Source organism: Brachyistius frenatus, unplaced genomic scaffold, assembly GCF_029030835.1.
Source record: "Brachyistius frenatus isolate BFR_SWC_R1_liver_20210118 unplaced genomic scaffold, ASM2903083v1 Contig_168, whole genome shotgun sequence".
In the NCBI taxonomy this organism is placed as follows: domain Eukaryota; kingdom Metazoa; phylum Chordata; class Actinopteri; family Embiotocidae; genus Brachyistius; species Brachyistius frenatus.
In genome coordinates this window covers 432,462-449,868 of record NW_027210767.1, presented here as the reverse complement: position 1 = coordinate 449,868, position 17,407 = coordinate 432,462, and the positions used below count along the sequence as shown (strand labels likewise).

General features: G+C 45.3%; 1 protein-coding gene across 1 annotated transcript in view; it reads left to right on the top strand.

Annotated features, from left to right (window-relative positions):
* Nucleotides 1-16,212, top strand: part of ppp2r5eb (protein phosphatase 2, regulatory subunit B', epsilon isoform b) — a 34,256-nt gene extending 18,044 nt beyond the window's left edge. The window contains exons 3-14 of the mRNA XM_069717055.1: nucleotides 7,254-7,450; nucleotides 7,800-7,901; nucleotides 10,160-10,252; nucleotides 10,413-10,543; nucleotides 11,483-11,542; nucleotides 11,744-11,852; nucleotides 12,129-12,182; nucleotides 12,945-12,995; nucleotides 13,083-13,202; nucleotides 13,298-13,425; nucleotides 14,223-14,324; nucleotides 14,984-16,212. Coding sequence (XP_069573156.1) covers nucleotides 7,254-7,450; nucleotides 7,800-7,901; nucleotides 10,160-10,252; nucleotides 10,413-10,543; nucleotides 11,483-11,542; nucleotides 11,744-11,852; nucleotides 12,129-12,182; nucleotides 12,945-12,995; nucleotides 13,083-13,202; nucleotides 13,298-13,425; nucleotides 14,223-14,324; nucleotides 14,984-15,083 — 1,247 coding nt within the window. The 3' untranslated portion in view covers nucleotides 15,084-16,212. The remainder of the gene's footprint in view (nucleotides 1-7,253; nucleotides 7,451-7,799; nucleotides 7,902-10,159; nucleotides 10,253-10,412; nucleotides 10,544-11,482; nucleotides 11,543-11,743; nucleotides 11,853-12,128; nucleotides 12,183-12,944; nucleotides 12,996-13,082; nucleotides 13,203-13,297; nucleotides 13,426-14,222; nucleotides 14,325-14,983) is intronic.
* The last annotated feature ends 1,195 nt before the right edge of the window (nucleotides 16,213-17,407 follow it).

Sequence of the window (17,407 nt, the reverse complement as noted above, 5' to 3'; positions counted from 1 at the left end):
TTTTATTTTGAAGCCTACAAAACATCTGCTGTTTCATGTTTATTTTGAAGGACATGCGTTTCCCATGATGCAGTGCGCTGCCCAGGTTACCTGTAATGGATTAATTCCAGCGTTTGTAAACGGGGGTTATGATGAATATGTCTGATGAAAATTGAACCGTCAGCTGTTTTCCAGGCTATCGGGTGGCTAAAAATGGCTTTCAGCTCCACGTGTGCTTTCGTCACGGGACAACACGGAGCCCGGGTTCGTGACTCGGGCTTCTCAACTGCGGCGCGGTTTAGCATTAACTGCGATCTCGAATGCGCCGCTGTAGCGTCACGTTGTGTCCGCGTCGTTGTGCGCGGCGCAACGAGGGAACTCGCATGTGAATGTCAACGCGGCTGACGGCGGCCTCGTTGCCGGGTCACGTCCGTCCTTCTGTTTTGAGGACCAAACGGAACAGATGTTATGACGGTGAGCGTTTTATCGTCTCATCTCACGTTAATCCTTTATGTAATGTTTGACCTCGGCGGCCCCTGGTACGACAGCAGGCAGGAGACGGGAAGCATGACGCACGGTTTCCGTTTTAATGGGTTCTTTTTCTGGATTTTGAATCCATCGTTGATTTATCAAGAATTTGCTTTGTCGCTTGACAAGTTGAGGCCAACTTCCGGGGTTTGCATCGGGATGATTGGCGCGAACAGCAACGGCCGCCAGATAGGGATCTACTAAAAATTCTCTTACTCCATAAAACAAACGAAGAAGAGTCTGATTCTGCTCTTAAAAAAAAAAAAAAAAGTCAAAATCTTGTTTCGTCGGTGTTGATCAACTAAAATCACCTGTGAATCTTCGTGCTGACCGGGGACACGGAAAGTTGGGTTGTAATCGACGCTTTAACCTTTATACTCTTATACGACTCTGACAAATAGCATATAAAACTTAATCCAGTGTGTGAGGGGGGGTGTGTAAATTGTTTTTCCTCAATAACTATGGATGAGGTGTTCACCTTTGGCTCATCATGCAACACTGAAACAGGGAGCGGCCGTAAAAAGCTGCGCCTTCATTCGGGTAAATCATGTTAATTAGAAGCCAGCCGCAGCGGCAAGGAGAGCAAGGGTCAAACCCCGCGACCTTCATCCTCCCACCGTACCGTCTATCTGTTTCGCGTGACTGTTTATACCTTTATGTGTACACATACATAATATTGTCACACCCTGTACATGATATCCTACAAATGAACTTTCAGGACCGGTGTCCAGTCACCTGCTGAGTCCATCACTTTCGCTCTCTCTCTCTCACTCTCTCTCTCCTGCTGTAACTCAAGCCCACTTGCCCGGTGTAGAGATGAGGGGCTTTCCCCCCCTTTACACCGTGTGTGTGGGTGTGGGTGTGTGGGTGGGTGGGTGGGTGGGTGGGTGCGTGCACGCGCTCTTAGAGTGTGCGTCGCCCGGTCATCTTACACCTTCCTAGACTTGCGTTCCCACCCGGTTCTCCGCAGCGCTGTGTGCAGAACAGTGCGATCTAAGAATAGTGCAGCACAGTAGTGAGCTATTTTCCATTAAACAAGTCGCCCACCGACCGCAGGAGCCGTCGTATTCCCGAAAGCACTCACCGACTGAGCGGTTGCTAACAAAAAAAAAATAAACGCCGCGCTTTCATTCATATGAAGTTGCTTCATCCTGAGCCCTCGTTCAATTGGTTGATTCTGTTATGTAATTAGCCTGACTTCTTGCAGGGGGAGACATCCGACTGCTCCCTCTCTCCCCCTTTCTCTCCCTCTCCCACTCTCTTTGTCTCTCTCTCTCTGTCTCTCTCTCACTCTCTCTCTCTCTCTCTCTCACACTCCCTCCCTCTCTCTCGCTCTCTGTCTCTCTCTCTCTGGGAAGCTTTTTTTCCACCATTAATTAAGCAGCAGCCACTTCTCTCTCTTCCTCTGCCAGGGGAGCCCAGATGAGTCTCCTCCAAGGCTTAGAAACAGAGCAGAACAGGCAGACAGACAGACAGGAAGAACCAGGGTGAGGGCGAAGCCAGAGCGCGGCATCAGCGTTTCCACGGCTCCGGGGGCTCAGAGAGCAGTTCGCGTCGTAAGGCGTTAGTGCCGTGACCCCGGCGTCGACAGTCCTCGATTGGCCGTTCATTTCCCCGAAGACGATGTTGACAATGATCCCGCAGCAGCAGAGATCCGCTGCGCTGGAATTAGACGGACTTTTGGAAAGAAACACAATAGACCTCAAGTAGTATGGGCTCAGCGCTGTGACGCATTATTACACATTTAAATCCATATCGTCCCGCCCCACAGCCGAGGAACTACAGTTTTTCTGGCGCTTCAGCGTTGGCGCCGTCCCCGTAGGCGGCCGCTAGTTCGGGCAGCAGGCGGTGACCCAACACCTCATGAGGCACTTAACGTCGTTTTTTTTTTTTTTTTTTTTTTTTAATTTGTCAACCGTCCGTATATTTCGCTCGCCGCACTACGTCCGCTAGCTACCGCTGCTGTCATGTAGTCAAAATAACCCCACAAATCATGGTTGGCTTGTTTTTTGTTTTTGTTTTTGTTTTTCCTGCAGAGAAGCTGACTTAGTGGATCAGCAACCGCCGAGCGCTGCATGATTTCGCTGGATGAAAAAAAAAATATATTAATGAAGAAAAGATCACATTTGTAGCTAAAAGGATTTGGAGATTAAGATGGATGGAGAAAGTATAAACGCCCTCAATTATATGGTTAGTTACGGATATGAAAGAGCTTCTGTTTAGGTCTTATGACGGATCGGACTGGTCAGTGTGTTGATTTCATTGACTTGCGGATGCTGTCAAAGGCAGGGAGGTGTTTTGTCCTTTTCATTTTAAAAAGCATAGCAGTCACTTTTTGTTTCCTGTGCAATCACAGACAGAGTTGTGATTTGGAAGAAGCCGGTTGCCGTGACAACTGTTGCCAGTTTCCTTGCAAGAGATACATTTATTCCCTTTTTTGTTGTTGTTTTTCTCGTAAGCACGGCCAACCAGGGATTGAGTTTGAATGTTTAATGTTTTGTGTTATTCAAAAGCAATTTTGGAGATGCGGCCAGAATGGCAAAAATTCACAAGTTCCAGCTGTTCAAACGGGAACATTCGCTTGTGTTTTTAGTGAGCTGGATATGTTTTTGGGTTCTGGACTGTTGGGCGGACAAAACAGACGATTTAAATATGTCAACTTGTGATGTGTGACGCTTGTAATGGTGGTTTTGAAATAAGTTTCTGACGTTTTATGGTCCAAATGACAAACGATAACGATGAACTTCAATAATTGTTAGCTGCTGCCACAACCGGGGAACTTCGCGGGGAATGGAGAGGGAAGAGCAGAATGACACGCCGCATTTCTGTTACAGGTGGCGATCCAACCAAGGACAGTATGATTATAAGGCATGCGGTGTAGCCGTTCAGCCACCGCAGACCTCTATAATATAACGGCATTTAGGTATCGGTGCATTCATCCGTTTTCTATCATTGTAAACTAAGTCTCAGCTCCTCGTATTTGTGATGAGCATTTAAAAAAAAACAAAAAAAACAAACGTTTCCGCTGTTTTAATGGACAAAACATTCAACCACACTACGGTGAAAATCCTCGGTTAGTTTTTTTTTTTTTTTCCCACGCTATTCGCCAGAGTTACTGGATGAATTTGGAGGTAAAAAAAAAAAATAATAAAAAAAAAAATCATCTCCTTCAAGACCTTGTGCAAGAGGCTTGATATGACAGCGTGTCGGCCCCGGGCTGCTCTCTGTGCTGATGTATGGACCGAGCTGAGACGGTGTGTATGTTGTGTGTATCCTTTCGCACACTCTCATGCACAGTCTGTGTCTCTCTCTCTCTCCACCCCATTCACGCTCGCGCACTCTCTCGCCCCGCTCCAAGTCAGTTAGCCGTAGCTCCCTCTGTGTCTCTGTAGAGGGATTACTGTGCCCCGTGTGATTATCTGTCTATTAATAGCTTCCTTTAAGGCCAGCTCACATGCTCCTATAGCGGTGGAAGCTGCAGCATCCCAAAGGCCTCGCGGCTCTGCAACTGCAAGCCGACCCCCGAAGAGTGTAGCCCGTAATTACAGCAATGAAGTACGGCGCGATGCTGCGCCGAGAACCCACACGCATGGTTTTATGAATATGTAAAATTATTGCGAGAAACTATTCCACCTCCGTGATCTCACACACACACACACACAGCCAACGCTAGAGAGCTTTTCCTCGGGCCATCAAGACGGCGTACCCCAGACATCGCCTGCCTCGTCTGGCGCCGCGCTCTGCTCAACAGAAGTTCGTCTTATAGTTTACCTTGCAACTGGGGACCGGGCGTTTCAAGCAGAAATACTATTTGATATTCGATATCCTCCTCCGCGTGCGGAAAGAGAGAAAGCGGCTCGCTTTCAGGCCGTCGAACTCCAACAAGCCTCGTCTCGGACGGAGATGATGGTTTTGGCTTCACGTTTCGTGTCCAACTTACTTACTTTGTCACGTGACAAAAGCTAGCCGTTGATTGTTGATCACGTGGACGGACCGCGATGACTTCTTATTTTTCAATGACTGTTTAAAAAGTTGATATTTAATACTTTTGTTGCAGGCGGCCCTTTTGGACGAGCTTGCGGTAAAATAAAAGCCCGTGAATCTCGATAAAAGGTCCGCGCGCGCCTTTTTGGGTCCACGTTTGGCAAATACGCGAGCGGACGCGCGGCGGGTGTGTCACGGAGCAACATGGGCGATATATTATTACGCTTACAAACAAGAACTTCCCCGACACGCCCCGTCAGAGATTTCCAAACGAGATGCAAACGATGATTTTATTTATTTATTTATTTTTGCAGTCTGAAATTAAGAAATTGGGACCAAAATCAAAGTGTTTCGGTGCATTTTGCTCCGACGAACGAGTGTTTGTTGCGGGAGCGTTTCCTCCTTCCCAGCGAGCTCGTGGATTAGGGATGAAAGCTTTGCCAGAGCTCCAGGACTCCGGCCAGTCGGTCGGGGGGGGGGGGGTTTGGGGTTTTTGTTTGTGACCGGCCCGGTTGGACGCCGCCTCAGAGAGCTCCGTCGTGGCGACGTCGGAGCTCCCGGAGGAGGATTTGAGCCACGTTCTGATGAGCTGAAGGGAATTTAATGTGGAGAAAAGACGCTGACTGATGGGAGGGGGCGGCCCAAAATAAGCTTGCAAAATATACTTGCAAAAAAAAAAAAAATAACAATCATGATATGCATCAACAGTAAAGCCTCACCTGTTTCTTTTTTTTTTTTTTTTTTTTTTTTTACGAAACGTATAAACATTTCGTCGGCCCGTTTCTGTGACATCGAAGGTTCATTTTGAGTCTCGACAAGTCGAGAAGTTTTTTGTTCAACTCGCAACATGTTTCACATTAACAGGAAATGAACCAATGTTTCATTTGAAACAGGATTTTGAGGTCTGCCGCACAGGATGCCTCGAGGCCCTTTTGAAGTATTTTGCATTCAGTTTTAGTCCTTAAATGTAAAAATACTGGCTTTCATGCATGTTTCTGGTGGGACTGCATTTACTTCACAGACACAGAACAGTAACGTTTATCCTTTTATTTTTTTTTCTCCTTAAAAATGGTCATTTAAATTAGGTTAAAGGGTTCCGTGAAATCCGCAATGACGCAAAACTCTTCCCATCAGATGATGTTTTTATAATTCTATCAATAATTTTACAAAAACGCCTTTTCTCCTTGTTCCTTTTACTTTCTCTCCCTCCCCGTCCTTGGTTTATAGAATAGTTTGAACATTTTCTGACTTGATTTCCCAGAGCCCGAAGCAATTTGTATAAATTGGTGGATCAGCTAATCGCTCCAAACAGCTGCATGTTCTGATGAGGTGAAAAGTTTCTGTTGTTCTTCATTTACTCGTCATTTAGCGACTGAACGTGAAGTGTGGCTGAATGCAAAATGACAGGCGAGCACTTTGATGTGATTTTCTTTTTCTTTTTCTTTTTTTTTGGAGCACCCTTCAGACACACACACACACACACACACACACACACACACACACACACACACACACACACACAGAGAGAGTGCTGCTGGTGTGCTTCCCCTTCAGAGCTGCAGCTTATCTCTTACATAACAATGGGCCCCCTGGTCCTGCTGGGACGGCAGCACGGGGTCTGATTCGGGGGGGGGGGATTGTCGCTCGTCTCCCTGCGGGTCTGAACTCCACGCGACCCTCCCTCCGCCGTGTCCGTCTCCGCGAAGACACCTGCCGTCTCGCCTGCTCATCCGCACACGACTCGCGACAGCTGCTCCCGTCAGAACGCAACGCTCGCTGCCGGATAATGAGGCCGTCGCACCCACCCACCCCGCCGCTAGATGAGGAAGTTCAAAGCTACTTCAAAGCTGGGAGACTTGACTTGTTCACCTGACGGCGTGCGCTAGTGGCATCCTCCGATTTCTGCGTGAAGCGCTTCTGATAAAAAAAATCCCTCCATAAATACCTTCGGAGAGCTCTGAAAGTGGCACCACTGCCTAACACACATTTTTTTTTTTTTTTTTTACGGGAAGTTGTAATGTGCAAGATTCAATAGATCTCAACTATACCACCACTAACACACACATACACACACACACACACACACACACACACACACACACACACACACACACACACACACACACACACACCCCTACCTCACCTTGTGTTTACTCTAAACAGACAGACTCAGAATATTAAACAAGTGACTTCCTGTCTATCGTATCGTCAACAACAGAAACGTAGAAACACAAAGAATCTGCGCGATTAAAGCAAATTTGACAAAAATACGTTTTTAAACACGGAAGCAGCCTTTTTCCCTCCTTTTTACGCAGCTTTGCCTGTTCCTGCATCTGCGACTGTCAATAATAATGTGTTTTCTTTCAAAAGAATTCATTACTTTTATTGTGGAGGAAATGAAAGATGAATTTTTCCGAGTGAAACGGGGTGTTACACTCAAACCATAAAATATCGCATTTGAAGAGTCTCAGACCGCTGTCCCATATCCTGGTTTCACTTTGACTCGCTTTAATTTTCTGATCTTTGTTGTTGCAGCTGTCGTGACGTACGTCAGAGTCACAAACATCTCCGTGATACAAAAATAAGTTTCTGCATCAACTTATCTAACTTCCCTCTTCATCTCTCTCTCTCTCTCTCTCTCTCTCTCTCTCTCTCTCTGTGCGTTTTGTGCGTTTTTGTGTGTGTGTGTGTGTGTGCGTGTGCGTGTGTGTGTGTGCGTCTTTGTATCTTTGTTCCCGCGTGCGTTCGGTTTGCGCATCCAGACGTGCCAGCGCCGGAGCAGCCGGAGCTGTTCCTGAAGAAGCTGCAGCAGTGCTGTACCGTCTTTGACTTCATGGACACGCTGTCGGACCTCAAGATGAAGGAGTACAAGCGCTCCACACTCAACGAGCTGGTGGACTACGTGACCGTCAGCCGGGGCTACCTGACGGAGCAGGCCTACCCCGAGGTCGTCAAAATGGTAAGAGGCGACAGAGGGTGGGAATCCTTATTCGGGCCTTGCGATTCACCTGTTGACGATTTGAGTCCACGATTTTGCAGATGCCCCCTAAACGCCTCACTGGCAAACTATTGGTGCCAAACGCTGGGCTGTAAAATATCTTAAAATGGAGATCATTTCATCAACTTTATAACATGAAACTAAACTCGCACTAGTGCTCACGCGCGTCAGACACCCGTGAGTTACAAATATCACCTCTAAAATGTTCAGATTGTCTCGTTTAAACGGCTTTTTTAGGCCTTAAAAAATAGATATATGTTTTGTGTGTTTAAACTAACACCCATGTCGTCTTTTTTTTGTTTCGTTCCAGGTGTCTCACAACATATTCCGGACCCTTCCGCCCAGTGACAGTAATGAGTTTGACCCTGAGGAGGACGAGCCCACACTCGAGGCCTCCTGGCCACACTTACAGGTAAACACAGCGGAAAATGTGTTTTGTGTATTCAATATTTATTTATTTTTTGGGTGCACCAACAGAAATGTAAATCGCCGACTTTTGAGCAGGAGTTCAATGCTGTTTTTGATTGATTATTGATTTGTCCGTGCAGCTCAGACAGAGCTGGGTGGAGCAGCTGGTTTTTGGTCTCCGTGCAGATGTTGCTGTACAATGAGGGGCTCGTCTCGTGGGGGGAATCTTACCGGCATCACAAAGGCCCTCTCAAGTGTTTTCCATCAGGCAGCCAAAAAGCTTTGGAGTTCTGTGACAACGTGTTGATTTAAATGGATTTTGTCGAACGTCACTGCGACGAGACTCCCGTGATGCCGCGCGCAGTCACGACGCCCGGCTGTCGTTTGCCGGGAAATAGTTTCTCCATTGAACTCCGTCTCGCACTAAAAATTGTCGATTGGACATTTCTGTTTGAGTGCAAATTACATCAACGATACGGCATGAACTTTAGAGGTGTAAGCAGGCCTATTTTTGAGTTGAATTCAGAACCAAACTCGTAGTTTCTCCTGGCTTCCGGTCTTGTGCTAGGCTAGTCTTGATCTCGGTCTTAGAAAGAAAGTGAATACGAACAATTCCCGAAGAAGCATCAGTACTACCGTTGCCTTCGACCTGGTGGTTGAAGTGGCTCCTGTTGGTTGGGGTGGGTTTTTTGTTTGGGGTGGGGGGGCAGGTGGGTCCAGGTCTAGAGCCAGGCTCTCTAGTCTCTCACCTCCCCTCCTCCTTCTCTGTGTGCCCGCTGCCCAGGACTCCTTTAGAAATGAGATGCAAATCTCAAGGAGAAGCTTCCTGGTAAAACCTTTCTTTCTTTTCTTTTCTTTTTTTTTTTTCTTCTTTTGTTTTGTCTTGTTTGCCGAAATTTAAATAGGCAGTCATAAACAACATTTTTATCCGATCAAACTCCATTTCATCCAAATCCAATCGTTGACTCCAGCATTTTTCTAAAAGGTGCAATGTGTAAACACACACAAAAAACAACCCAAAAAAAAAAAAAAAAAAAAAAAAAAAAAAAAATCTTGTAATACCCTTTTGTACCTGCAGAGGTGATAGTGAGTCACGGCTCTGAGTTTCAATAGTTGGTTAGCCTGAGACCTATAACTTATGTTATGGCTTACTTATATCCATTTTAGCGTGATCATAGCAGCAAGAAAACAGCCACTGTAAAACCAGATAGACTTCATTGTGAATGTTGTTTTTTTTTGGTTTGTGTTTATCATTAGCTGCATTCAAGATCCGTTCTGAATTATCCAAACAAGTCGGGCTCGTTTGCTCCGTAAAGTTGCTTCCGTTTGGTAGCTAGCTGGGTGACGCGCTAAATTGAGGCCATCACCTTGGCTATGAGAGCACATCAACAGCAAATTAAACGCATCGTCGCTATCGGTAACGTCCGCTGCCTCTGTAAGCTACTTAGCCGCTGTTAGCATTACCAGCTATTCCTCAGCCGTCTCGGAGGAACGTTACGAGTTCGGCATCAAACTTCATTCCTTTCTCGGAGCTTTCTTCAGTATTGTGAAGCAACACCAGCGTTTAACTCTTTCTTCTGCTTCGGTTTGCCGAGAGTTTCAGTTCATGTTGTTTTCGTGCTTCCGTTCATCAGAACAAGAAGTTGGACAAATACTTCTTCTCATGTTGCACTGAGGGCAGACTTTACGTTACAGTTGACTCATCGTCACCTCCCGTGGTACAAAGTGGTATTACTGTTAACTAGGAGACGTCTGTGCAACACAAACAAGTAGACGTCTTTAAAGAAAAAAACGTCAACAATAATATTCTCTGGATAATTTTGATCAATTTTCATTTGGAAACAAAAAAAAAATCTTGCGTATTGCACCTTTAACCCTGCTATACCGACATTACACTGTGCCTTTTGTGACCTTTGACCCCTTTGACACCCACCCCCCACCCAACCCGGTCCAGGTCCGGTGTTAGTTGAAGGCTCTCGTTTCTGAGAGGAACACACACAAATCTTTGGGCTTATTGTTATAATTGTTTTGCTCTTTTTGATCAGCTTGACGTCTTGCTGCACAAAGATCTGTTCTAGTTGGTCTCAAATTAACAGTAGTCATTTACCGAATAGGTTTTAAGGTGAATTCACCCACGGGTCAAACTGCAACCGGTCATCCTGCACAGGACTCGGCTGATCAAAGACGTTGTACAACTTTTGTTTGGTTTATTAACCTTATTTGTTCCTTCTCTTCTTCTTCTTCTGCTGTTGCTCTCTCCAGTTGGTATACGAGTTCTTCATTCGGTTCTTGGAGAGTCAGGAATTCCAGCCCAGCATTGCCAAAAAGTACATAGACCAGAAGTTTGTCCTACAGGTGAGTTGCTGAGTCAGCTGCTGTCAGTTTAACATGAGCTCCCTGTCGTCCACTCTGTCTCTGCGCTTTACTTTTTTTTACGGCTTTTATGTTTTTGCTCCGTTACTTTCTGTTTTTTGATGTTTGTTTCTTTCTGTCTGGATTCCTCCCGTCCGCCCAGCTCTTGGAGTTGTTCGACAGCGAGGACCCTCGGGAGAGAGACTATCTGAAGACAGTCTTGCATAGAATCTACGGCAAATTCCTGGGGCTGAGGGCTTTTATACGAAAACAGATCAATAATATTTTTCTACGGTGAGTAGACCCCGGTGCTTCAGATGTGTTTCAGCCAGAGGGGGGAAAAAAAAGAAGAAAAAAAAGCTCTGAAATCTTTTTGTGTACGCGGACCTGCTCAGCATCACAACAGCAGAGAGTCGGTTAGAAAACGAGCAGGTTGCCGAGCAGTCAGAGATGTCCCTCAGGATTTAAAGTGGACACCACTGAACGATCACAATGCTGCTTGGAACCCTTTTAACATGTTAGTTCTAAAAGTGAGAATATCTCGGCGTGTTCACGGCTGCCCCCAAGTGGCCAATTACATGTTTTACAATCACAAAATAGCCACAGCAAAGAAACAAATTACAAAAACAATCTTCTTCTTCTGTTTTTTTTAAACATCTGTTAAAAAAATAAATAAAGAATAGCAATCCGGGCCGATAACGGCATAATCAGAAGCTCACTGAAGGTCAGCTGAAAGAAGGCAGACTTAAGAGACTCGCTTTACATCGTCCTCGTCGAAACTACCGCCAAGGTTTCTCACGGCGGTGCTGGAAGCCGGGCAAATGCCATCTAAGGTATATTTACTTATTGCAAACAAACACATGATCTAAAAAATAATAATAATCTCCGTCTAAGAAAGCAATTGAGAATTGACCCGGACTTTTCTCCGAATATTCTCAATTGATCAAAAGATCAAGAGGACGTTAGTTAGATCTTCACCCACTGAGGTGGAGAGAATTCAGCTTGACAACCATTCTGGAGTGTTTTTGTTGTTGTTGTTGTTGTTTTGGTGCTTAGTAGGTTGTCAGACTTCCTGGTTTCCGCATAGTTGCGCTCGCGTCTTTTGTTATTTTACTGCCGAGCGTCAACATCATCTCTCGTTGCCAGCTTTGTGAATTGTGTTGGAGTCGCTAATGTCTTTTCTTGTCTCCTGTCCCCCCCACCCCCTTTCTTCCGTCTCTGTCTGCCGTGCAGTTTTGTTTATGAGACGGAGCACTTCAACGGGGTGGCTGAGTTGCTGGAGATCCTGGGGAGGTATGTGGAGGCCTCCTCGCCTCAGACACGCATTCACACACTCTGCTCTGTTCCAGCTGAGGCTGTTTAACCCGAGTGAGACCTCAGCAGCATGAAAAACCGAACTCCACTCCCAATAAACACTTTTACGGACACCTTCAGACCGAATGAACGCGGCGCTTTGATTTTCGTTAATTTGCCTTCCCGTTTCCTCTCTTCCAGTATAATCAATGGCTTCGCTCTGCCACTGAAAGCGGAGCATAAACAGTTTCTGGTCAAAGTGTTGATCCCCCTCCACACTGTCAGGAGTCTGTCCCTCTTCCATGCACAGGTACAAACAAACAAGCTTTGATGTTCAACACCTTCACCGAGATCACAAACTGAGTCCGTTTAATTACTGGGGATTGTTAACAGGCTTTTTAAAGTTGGGCTTGTGTGACTTAGCCTGTATATTAAAAACGTCTTTAAATCTGGATTTACAGGTGGAATGAAAAAAAATAAAGTAATAAAATACAGAAATACAAGCATAAAAGTTATAGCGACTGAGAAATTCTTTGATTTTAATAAACGGCCATCAGTAAAGTCTTCATCTCTCCTCTTCTTGCAGTTGGCGTATTGCATTGTACAGTTCCTAGAGAAAGACCCAACATTAACAGAACCAGTAAGTATCAGTGAAACCTGTTTATATCTCGATTTATTGTGGGTTTTTTTTTTTTTTTTTTTTTTTTTAAGCTTTCTGTCCTTCATGTTCTTTTTGGGTTTTTTACATTTCCGTCGTCGTGTCTGTTAACGCTGATAAAAATCTTTTATGTCCTGTGACATATCGTATCGTTCACGAAAATATCCGTTTTTCAGTATTTTTAATTGGATAAAATTTTTTTTTTTTTTTTTAAATCATCGTGATAGTGGCAATATTCTGATTTGTTGATGTAACGTTTATCATACTTTTACGCGGCCTAACGGGATGACAAATGTTGCACGTGTTACTTCATATACACAAGTTCCTGTTGCTTGTCTGAATATTTGAGACAAACTGTTGCGTTTATTCTGACATAAAAATTACAGAAATGCGTGTTTTAAAACTTAATAACAGAAAAAAATCTGAGGTTTTGTGGTTAAAGCACTTGGAACTGTATGCAAAACACTCCTTTTCTTAGCATAAATATGTTATTGCAGTGAGTTTGTATTAATGAATTTGAAACTTTTTGACTTCCTGTGAAAGAGTTTTACACACCAGCTGAGTTGTCGAGTAGATTCTCAGTTTAAACATAAAACTTTAAGCACAGATTCGGTAGTTTAAAATAAAAGTTGATGTTTTTTTGTTGGTTTTTTTGTTTTTGTTTTGGGGGGATTGGAGGGGGGTTACTCTGAATAAAGATGGAGCAGTTAAACAATCAATCGTCTTCTTCCTCCTCATCCTCAGGTCATCAGAGGCTTACTGAAGTTCTGGCCAAAAACCTGCAGTCAAAAAGAGGTGAGGGGGGGGGGCGTTACTTCTTTCTGCTCGAACTGTGTGCGTGTGCGCGTGCAGTAACATGTTCCCTGTCGTGCGGCGCCGCAGGTGATGTTTCTCGGCGAGCTGGAGGAGATCCTGGACGTCATCGAGCCCACACAGTTCGTCAAGATCCAGGAGCCGCTCTTCAAACAGATCTCCAGATGCGTCTCCAGCCCACATTTCCAGGTGAGTGACGGCCCCCGGCACCCCGGCACCTCATCGTCGCCCCAGAGGGCCCGGTTTGATTTAATCCCCCCTGTTCTGTGTGTGCGCGTTCGCAGGTCGCAGAGCGAGCTCTGTACTACTGGAACAACGAGTACATCATGAGTCTGATCGAGGAGAACTCCAGCGTCATCCTGCCCATCATGTTCGCCAGCCTCTACAGGATCTCCAAAGAGCACTGGAACCCGTGAGTGGCTTCAAAAACAAACCGAGACCCGGAAATATTGACATCATTTTGATTTATTCTGCTCACGGTAATGCACAAAATGATCCAAAAAAAACAAAAACGGCGATTCACAATCAAAACTCAAGCTCTTATTTACACATTTCATGACTGAAGAAACATCCTTTTTTTTTTTTTTTTTTTTCCCCCCTGCCTCTTACTCAGAAAATGACCAACAGAAAACTGTTCAATTGCAGCTTCTCACCACCGGTACTTACAATAATATATGAATGTAAAGAATCCATATCCATTCACAACACATTACTGACAATTAAGGAAACGCATCATATAATTCTGTATATTTTCTTGAACTGAAAGATATTTTGACCCCCTTTTACATCAGCAGCAACTGAAATACACATCATATTTAATGTAGTCTTTGCATACTGATGCTTAAAAAGACATTTCTTTTTCTTCATCCCCGGTACGCAACTAATAATATCTGTAACTCAATTAAAATCTTTTTAAGTTTTAATATTCAGCGAGAAGTATTTCAATTTTTTTTTTTTTTTTTTTTTTTAAGGTTTGTTATAAGTGGATTTTTAATTTAATGCTCCCACACAAAGTTCTGTTTCACTTGTAGTCAGGCAACGTGAATCAATATATCCTCCTCTGACCTTCACCTTCGTGATGTCACACGTCCTGTCAGCGTAGCGTTGATTCGTCCGCCGCCGTCTGCTTCTGTGAAGGTTTCTCTGGGTTGTGACGACGTGCTGTCTCTCTCTCTCTCTCTCTCTCTCTCTCTCTCCCCCCCCCCCCAGGGCCATCGTGGCGCTGGTGTACAACGTCCTGAAGGCCTTCATGGAGATGAACAGTACCTTATTCGACGAACTCACAGCCACTTACAAGTCGGACCGCCAGCGGTGAGGAGCCGCCCACCTGCACGTCGAAGTCACGCGAGCGACGCGGTAGATCGATACGCGGCGACTCCGCCGTCGCACTGAATACCGGGGGTTCATAATCGCGTGTCGGTTCAGTGGGAGCTTAACGCGCCGTCAGCTTCAGCAACAGATCTCATTCTGGCTTTCCGATCTGTCGAAGCAACCAATTACAGATAGGGGGGGGGGGGGGGGGAGCTTCCTCATATTTATGAAAATGACAAAATAAAAAAAAGTCTTAGTTTACCGAACCAGCTTCGCTGTTAACACGTATGTGGGAAGGAGAACGGAACGAGTCTCGTGCCCTGCGCGGAAAAGTTCTCCAAATCCCTGCGCGAAACATGATCGGTTATTCTCCAGGACGTGCTGCGGCGCGAGTCGATCAGCTGATGCTCACGTTGGTCAGCAGGCGACGGAGCAAATCCCCCCCCCCCCCCCCAAAAAAAAAAAAAATCCCCAAATCCCCCAACCTTCATTTTTAGGTCGTTAGACGTTTGTCAGGTTGTTCCGAGTGCCGAACCGGCGGACGTCTGTTGTCCCGAAAGGTCGAAGGTCGCCGCCCGGCGTCTTGAGACAGCCGGTTTCAGAAAAGCAAAATAACAAAAAAAAAACTCAGTGCGTCCGTGTCGTCTCCTGTGTTTCAGTGAGAAGAAGAAGGAGAAGGAGCGGGAGGAGCTGTGGAAGAAGCTGGAGGACCTGGAGCTGAAGCGGGGCCTTAGGAGCGACGGGATCATCCCGACTTAACGAAGACAGCGCCGCGCTCCCCTCCCCCCACCTCCTCCTCCTCTCCCCGTCCGACTCGCCCCACCCTTCCCCCCACCCCCTCCATCCTGACCCACCCGACTCCCAACCCTCCTCCGCCTCCACATCAGCCATGTCAGCCCAGAGCTCCTGATACAGGCCGTCGTCTCGGGATCGACTCAGAGCGCTCGCTGGTTTCTTAATCGTTTTCTTTCTTTTTTTTTCTTTCTTTTTTTTTTTTTTTTTTTTTCTTATGTTTTTTTTTTTTCTCTTTCCTGTGTTTGTGCGACTTACTTTACAGTAGATTCATCACGTCTGTTTTCATTATTTCAACAGCACTGTAAATAATTCTTTTTTTTTTTTTTTTTTTCCCTTCAACTGATATTATTGCAAACAGAAAAAACAAAACAATAATAATAATAAAAAAAAGGAAGAAAAAAATAGAAAATGAGAAAATGACTTGTGTGGGAGGGGGATGTAAACTACAACAAACAAACAAAAAAAAACAACCTTTTCTTGGACTGTAGAACATGAATGAACTCTTGAGAAAAAAAAAAAAAAAGAGCAGATAGATTGGTTTGAACTCTTCATCCCGCTCTTCTTCTTCTTCTTCTTCAGTACGGTCCCATATGTCGTTTTTATTTTCCTGGTTCTCCTCTTCGCTTTTCCTCTTGTTGCCTCCATCTTTCTGTTCCCTGTTGCCCGCCTCTCTTGTCTTATCTGCCCCGACATGGGACACGTGGACTCATCATACTCGTCCCCCACCTCGTCCCCTTCTCCGCCTCCCTCCCAATGGTTCCTGACGGACGCCCCTCGCCCGCCCCCCTTACTGTTCTCCTTCCTGTTTTAAACTGAACAGACACACATTAAAAGACCAACGGGAAAACCTAAACTAAAGTGTGTTTACATGCGTGGTCATGGACAGAAGGGAGAAACTCTTGAAGTTTTTACTTCATGTGTCGCACGTGCTTCAAAAAGGCCGGCAGGAGTTGATTGATACAAATTCTGCCAGAATATCTCTCATTTTCACTCCCCGAGTCTTAAACCATTTGGACATCCCATTTCCTGTGGCTCCTTCACAGTAAAAGCCTGCCAATTTGTCCCGCACTTGTTAATGTGAAGGGGGAGGCAGAAGGACGCATCATATCCCCTTATTTTGTGGACATAAATTTATGAATTTTATCAAATTCAGCAGCTTTTTGTCTTCTTCTTCTTTACTTTAGTGCCATCTGGTGGTCGTATCAGGAGCGAGTAAAGAGACTAAAAAAAAAAACCCTAACTTAAATATGCCATAGTCATATTCTACGCAGTAATAACTGAGGAAGAAAAAAAAAAAACCTACACAAATCTGTATATTGATTACAGTGATGGTGACTTGGAAGATATTTCTCCCGCCTCGTGATCTGAGTATTTTCCACTTCGAAAGATGATCCGCTTCTTTCGGATCAGTTGATCTGACTGATCTGCGTCGCCCAGTTTGCATCCATGTAAACACACTCCGCTTATTTCCACCCTGCTCTGAAAATGATGGACTACTCTTCATCCCTCCTCCTCCCCCTCCACCTCCTCGTCCTCCTCCTCTTCCCTACCACCGCAGGTATCAGTCTGGCACTGGTACCGTCCGTTCGGCCATAAACGGGGACACACACACGCACGCACACACACACACACACACAGAGACAAAAAAAAAAAAAAAAAAAAAGGTCTCGAGAGGAACGCCAAAAAAAAAAAAAAAAAAAATCTTCCTCCTGTTGTGAAAAGACGAGCGCCCCCGCCTCACCTCACCCGTTTACTTCCCACCACCCTCCTTCTGCCCACCGGGGGGCGCCGCGTTGACTTCACAGTATTGCAACAGCAGCAGCAGCAGCAACAACAACAACAACAACAACAACAGTGACAAAAAAGACAACCCTGTACATTGTTATTGAATGCAGTACACTGATAATCTTGTATCTCGTAGTAATTTAGCCTATGTTTTTTGCTTAGGAAACTGTGGAGAGGAGTATCCAGTATATAAAGAGGTATTATGGAACAAGACTTCCTGGTATTTATGATAGTGTTTCCCCCCCCCACCCCGCCCCACCCACCCACCCCCTTTTTTAGTCTGTTTCTTCTTTTTCTGTCTCACCCCTCCCTCTTCTCTTGGTTTTTATCTCATTTTGAATATTTTGATGAAGTTTCTTTTGCCCATTGGATATATTTTTATTTTAGTTGGGGGAGGGAGGAGAGGGGTGAGGGAAGGTAGGCAGAAGGAGGGAGGGAAGGAGGTGAGAGTAGAGGGGAAGGCACGGAGCAGACCATTTTTGTCCTGGCGGGGAGTTGTTGTT